We start from the raw sequence: 6,361 nt of genomic DNA, 5'->3' as shown, positions 1-6,361 counted from the left end.
TCTCTTTTGTATTTGATTTTAAATTGTGTTTCTTGTTTTCTGATGTTTCAGTGTCTTTGTAAAGCACATTGAATCAACCTGTCATTGAACTGTGTTATATAAATAAACGTGCTTTGCCAAATATCTTTTTCTTCATATTCATTTTGAAGAATGGTTATGGATGATATGTAAGTTTACACACACAGCTCTCCTACATCATGATCTGTCCTGAAGCTGTTTCCAAACGATACATTCGTTGATCATTGATTTTTTTTTTTTTGCAAAACCAACAATATTATCACAGAAACACATCATGATTGTAATACAACAGTTAAACCCCATTCTCCCCCAATACAGAGATAAAAGTAATAGCTGAAGAATAATTGGCATAAAATTGGTTCCGTGCATGAAATAAAAATTATTACAAAACAGCTATATGGTACAGTAAGAAAGCCAAAAGTTGGAAATAAACGAGAAACACACAAAACAATTTCATTCACAATGCAATCACCTTAATCCTGCCAATGCATCATGTGCTTATCTTGGTTGCAGTTTAGGTTAAAAAAAAAAGACAGGATGTGGCTTCTATATGGTGAAGTTGAAAGACATAGACCCACCCACAAAATTCTGCCTTAAATGTTTTAGATATTTTGCTGAAGGACAGACAAATAGATGGGGGTGATCACATCATTTATGCCCAGGTAAAATTTTTTTATTAAACTTCTTTTGTAAAATAACCTATGTTTACCCATAATTGTGTAGCAAAAGTAATATCCGTTTCTTTTTTTATACACCACTGGAGGGCACACTAATGCAGCATGCAGAGATTGTGCCACATCTTATATTCATGGTTCGATGCTTTTCCACTTTGACCTGCAAACCCAAATGCAGTTCTGAAGTTGGATGATTTCATTTCACAATTACATGACACGAGGATTTCCTGAATAATAATACTTTCTAACTATGAGGTGTTGAAAGTAACTAAGTGGAAAACAACAACAAAAAAAGCAAATGAAAATCAAATATGTTGTTTAACTAGGAAGAATGATGTTTGAAAAATGACGTAACAGGCATATTGTCTGTCAAAAATCCGCATTTCATAGGAAAACTAAACCAACATGGTTGATCCCTGAGAACCAGTCGCAGCTCAACTTTTCTCCCCCTGCCAGCTCGTATGAAAGAAGGGAGAGAGCAGGAAAAAAAAAAAAAAAAAAAAAAAAAAGGTGTGTTGGAGCATGCGCAGACAGAGCAATGCCTTTTTTTTCTTTTTTTTTTTTGAGGGGGATGAACATTACGTCACGGGCTCGTCCGTGGTGCTGGGGCTCGAGAGGCTGACCGTCCACTCATGCTGCCACAAGCGCAGGGAGATATTGGCGCACCGACGAAATAAACACTTTTTTTTTTTTACCTTTTAATTTCTTCTTTTAGTTTGGCACGGGATGAGCTGAGAGGAGGCGACTGCTGCAGCGCTTCTTGTGTGCATTTAAACCATTCTGGTGGCATGGTGTGGTAACAGGGAGACCCCAACAAGTACAGATACAGAGGTTACATTGTGCATCATGTTTGAATGCCGATAATCAGTTAGAAATATACATGCTTGTGCTGCTGCACTGCTCATAGCCTCGTTGGCTGTAGCAAGTCTCCTTTTGTTCCAGAAGAAGCGGCCACCGTGCGGGATCGACGGTGCAACTGAGCGGACAAACGCACCGCGGACATTGAGAAGGTTCGGATGAGGTGGCTGATCGGGCTGTTTGGTTTACGAAAGCCAGCCAACTTCACGTCTATTCCTTTCTAACAGCATTGCCATTTGGGACATTGCTCGAGAAATGGCAATGAGGTTGTTCTTCTTGGGAATTATACTCAGCTTGGAGATCATTTCTCCTAACGGTGCAACCATAGGTAAGAAACCTCTTGTGTTATCTTGGTTGTGATATTCGAGAGAGCATGAGCACTTTTCATTGCGAAGCATCTGTGCACACAGGCCTGTGATCACCAGAGTAGGAGCCAACAACGACAATACGGTGTCTTTATGATAACACAGTGTGCCACATTAGGCGCCTCAGAGAGAGACCGAAAGCTTTTACTCAGAGAAAGTAATGTGCATTTAAGAACTGTGCTGATTTGTTGTGGCCTATAACCAGTCTGCGTTTGTAGCTGCTTCTGTCTGGGCAGACAGAAAGGGCCTCCCTGGAAGGACGACAGACACTGAGGTTGTTCTCTGTTGGCACATTCAGCAGGTAGCAAGCAACCGCTGCCCTTGCGTAAACGACCCATTTCCACCTAACGAAGGAATTTCTGAAGCGAAATACCTCTGTACCCATATCTACAATAACGAATAAAAAGGGGGGGAAATATATTTTCTGTATGACCGCAGCTGATCGCAACAATTCAAGTCAACCTGCTGCTTATTTATTCACACTGGGAGAAAACCTGCAGGAGACCTCGTCCAGATCAGCTTTCATGTTTGTTTTCAAGTTACTTGGCGCATATAAAAAACAACTGATGTCTGGTTGCACTTAATAGCGCGGCTTGCCCCGACGTGTAAAGTTTAGTGGCTGCATGGGAATTACATCTGATTACTGACAATCAGGTAATGTCTGAGAGTGAAATGAATAGTCATGCATTCACCCTCTTAACGTCCCGGGAGCTCCTTAATACTCCCGAATCCCGGATGGTAATTATGAGGTATCAAATGCACCATTGCTCTTGTGACAAAGCATAACAGACCTGTAGAGCCAACAGATTGTCTTTTCCTTTTTAACATGTACAAATGAGCATTTCTCTGTGCCTTTCCCCACACTGAATAACATTCCGTTTGTAATCATGAGTTGTTCTGTGCTACATCATAACGTGACTGCATTCTGCATGGAGACATATTTGCAATGCTTTAGTACCAAAGAGTAAAGCAACATAGGCCATAATTTAGTCAGTGAGACAAACCAGTATGCAGCTTGCCTCTACTAAAGCTTACAGGCCTCCTACATTTGAGGAGATCTTACATAAGTTTAGCTGTTTAGAGAGAAAGCTATAGCTGTGGTTACAGGAGTATGCAAGCTCCTCCCTCCTCCTCCATCAGTATGCAACATCTGGACACAGGGAGACTATTAATCCAACTTAGATGTGATTGAAACAGGGATGGCTGGGAAGCAACAGATAAGGGGGGGGGGGGGGTTAAAGCAAAAAATCAGTCTCCTGAAGTTGACATATAGTTACATCATGGAGAATTGAGGGTGCAGGCCATGCAAAAGGGTTGTTTGGTCCTACGAGGGCCACAGTCCCACGGGTTTTCATGGTAACCCTGCTCCAACACACCTGACTCAAATTAAAGAGTCATTGTGCAAAACTCTGAGGATCGTTGGATCTATTTAATTTGAATCAGGTGTTTTGGAGAAGAAACGCCTTGAAAACTTGCAGGACATTGGCCGTTGTGTAGTCCTGACACATTGCATATATATACTATGTCATTTTGAGCATTTGACCAGATTTAGCTGTTTCCTAATAGAGTTGTATGGACTTAAAAGGGTACAAGTTAATACTTACAACTTAAAATCCAACTTTTTAATCCTCTCTGAATTGGTGAGAGGAAAGTTAAGAATTGCCAGCTCTTAACTTCATAAATCCCTTCGTTAAAGATCTTTTGTTGTTGATGACTTTTTGCCATTTGTTATGTTATGTAACAGTGACTAATCCAGTAAAGTACTTGTTGTGGTGAATCTTCAATCTTCCATGAAAATTTGAAGAAACAATAAGCACTCTGAGAGCATAGACCTCTGCCAAACAACTAATTTCTACCTATATTGTTAAGAATCCTTTTAAAAATTCCTGTGTCCACAATTCTTTCCAAGTCACTCCCAAAATTTAATGGAGTCTTAAGTTAGACCAAGACTCATTCTAAAAAAAAAAAAAAAAAAAAAAGTGACCACCACTAGTTTTTTATGGTTTTTTTTTTTAGTTTTTTTTTTTTAGTAGTTTTGAAGTTGTTTAAAAACAGACAGACAAGACAGATCGACATGGGCAGGAACATTTGTGGAGGTATCAAGAACGTATTTTACCAGTGAATGAGGAAAAAAATAAAATGTGGCCAACATCCTTTTAAAGAACTCACAAAAGACATTCATATTGTTGTTTTTTTTTTTATCTATTTGTTGCCTCAAAACCTTTGGATGCTCAGTGTAATAAGTAAGAGTAGCAAATATCTTAAATTATTTGATAGTTTTTGGATTTAAAAACAGTGAATTGAGATGGAAGATCGAACTATACTGCCATCAAAACAGTGGGAGCAGTTGTTTTTTTTTTAAAGTTTTAATATTTATTCAAATTAAAAAAATACACAGATGTAACAAATTAGCTGCTTCTTTATTGTGAGGATTTAATATTTTTATTTAGTCATATTAGTTTAGAATCTGCAAGGTGACTCGTTTGTAACAGCTATATCAATCTCTGATCCAGTTTATATTCAGACTTTCTGTGGGGAGCTTTCAATTTTCAAAAAATTACTGCTTTGACAGTAAAATATCTCTTCATATGACCAGATAACACACTTGCTCATTAAGTACTAGCTTGTTTTGATTCAGTACATATTTTCATAGTTCATACTTAAAACCAAACCTATGTGGTTGAAAAGTCTAATTGGTTTGTCTAGTAATTTCTTTGATAGATGAGGATGAAAAGCACTAAAATTCTTTTTCTGTTTCCTATAATGGATTTTGAAAATTAATCAAATGTTATTTGTCCATATTATTTGAAGTATTTTGAAATGTATATACAAAATTAAACAAAAATAATAGTATTCTCATAAACTTATTGTTGGCGTTATACTTTTCTATTCATTTTATGTAACATTAATTAGTTCTATATTGCCATACTCCTAGTTTAGAAGGCCATACCATCTGACAAGATGTCATGAATGAAAATTTGCTAAATTTATTGACACATAAAGGTGATTACAGATATATGTATGTTTAACTGCTGAAAATAGCTGCTAGTTGCAACCTTCCCTGAGCAAAGCACGTCGTGTGTGGCTTGTCAGTAACTGATTAAACAGTTGACTGATCTTTTCAGTTATTGTTAAACTTACAGTATATGGAAAAATTATTGCAGTAGTTTTGTTTTTAGACATGGCTTAGGCTTATTTATTTACAGGCAAAACACACCACATTTCATATGGCTAAATAGTTCACTGTTAAATGTGGAGGTTGAGGTTAAATAGATCCATATAGTCAGAAGTATCAATTACTACAGCTATAAGAAGAAGAGAAATGTTAAAATCTGGGTCAGAGGCTGAAAAGATGGATTCCTGAGGTGTAAGCCCTGTGTTTGTCTGACCTTTTTAACAGGACCTTTGCCTCAGAACTGTCACTGGAAACATCTGCTGGAAAATATCAGGATCTGTCATATAAGTTCAAAGGATTAAAGAATCTTGAATCCCTCTAAAAGTGAAGGTCTCTGGATAATCATTATGGTACCTATATACCTCAAACTGTTGACTGCAAACTTTTCAAGTAGTACATGAAGTCATTAAAATGACTTCTGCCAGTAAAAAGCATTTGACAAATGATACAGGATAAAGAATATTAGACCTAAAATACAGTTAGGTGTGCATCCTGTGACTTCTATATTTCATGATTATTTACATGAATATCTTACATAAAGCTCATATGTAGATTTTTTCCACTATTGTACTCTTGCCCAAGTGAAAAAAAATGTGAAATCATAATGGCAGACGAGGGGACTTGACTGTAGTCCGATTCTGTTCTTATCCTCTGACTTGTATTTCAGTGCATCAACACTAACCTGAAAACAAAAACAGATCAACATTAATGTTTGCAGTCTCTTGGCAACATATTGTGGATGTGAAACAGACTTGTTGACTGTAATCAGCAGGGATGAACTGTAACTGGTGTTTTTTGCAAGTTATTCATCTTATTTAGTGCCTGGATTGAAATGGAATAAATTGGCCACTATCATCCCTCCCTCTTCTGATCCCACAACATTTACTCCTAGCTCAGCTGTCTTTGGAAAGTTTGAACCTGTGGTTTTGTCATCCTTAGAGGAGGATGTGTGTGTTATTTATTAGCATTTTTAACTCTTGGCTGATTTTGTACAGCACTGTGTTTCAACTCTGGTTGTTTTGAAGGGCTTTATAAATAAAGTTGAGTCTGTCCAGCAGATTAAGCCATCTGGTTCCCCTCTTGATGTTGTTCATCCCCATCTTTTCAAAAAGATTTTTCCCACTATAGGTCAGGTGGTCCTTGCCATTACTCATCCCGTCATCTCTTAAACATGCATTTGTACAACCCCTGCTCAAAAAATCTGGTCTGGACTGCACTGTACTGGCTGACTTTAGGCTCATCTCTAAATTGCCCTTTTTTAAAAAAAAAAA

The 6,361-nt window shown here is 37.5% G+C and overlaps 1 protein-coding gene across 2 annotated transcripts in view; it reads left to right on the top strand.

Annotated features, from left to right (window-relative positions):
- Positions 1-1,356: 1,356 nt before the first annotated feature.
- The window catches only part of LOC306755191 (low-density lipoprotein receptor-related protein 1-like), a 95,924-nt gene continuing 90,919 nt past the window's right edge, over positions 1,357-6,361 (top strand). For both annotated transcript variants that reach the window (XM_079239487.1, XM_079239486.1), the window contains exon 1: positions 1,357-1,878. In XM_079239487.1, the coding sequence (XP_079095613.1) occupies positions 1,806-1,878 (73 nt within the window). In that variant the 5' untranslated portion in view covers positions 1,357-1,805. The remainder of the gene's footprint in view (positions 1,879-6,361) is intronic.

The sequence above is a fragment of the Telmatherina bonti genome (assembly GCF_933228915.1).
Source record: "Telmatherina bonti genome assembly, chromosome: 4".
NCBI classification, from domain to species: domain Eukaryota; kingdom Metazoa; phylum Chordata; class Actinopteri; order Atheriniformes; family Telmatherinidae; genus Telmatherina; species Telmatherina bonti.
The sequence above is the reverse complement of the archived record's forward strand: the minus strand, read 5'-3'. Positions and strand labels throughout refer to the sequence as shown.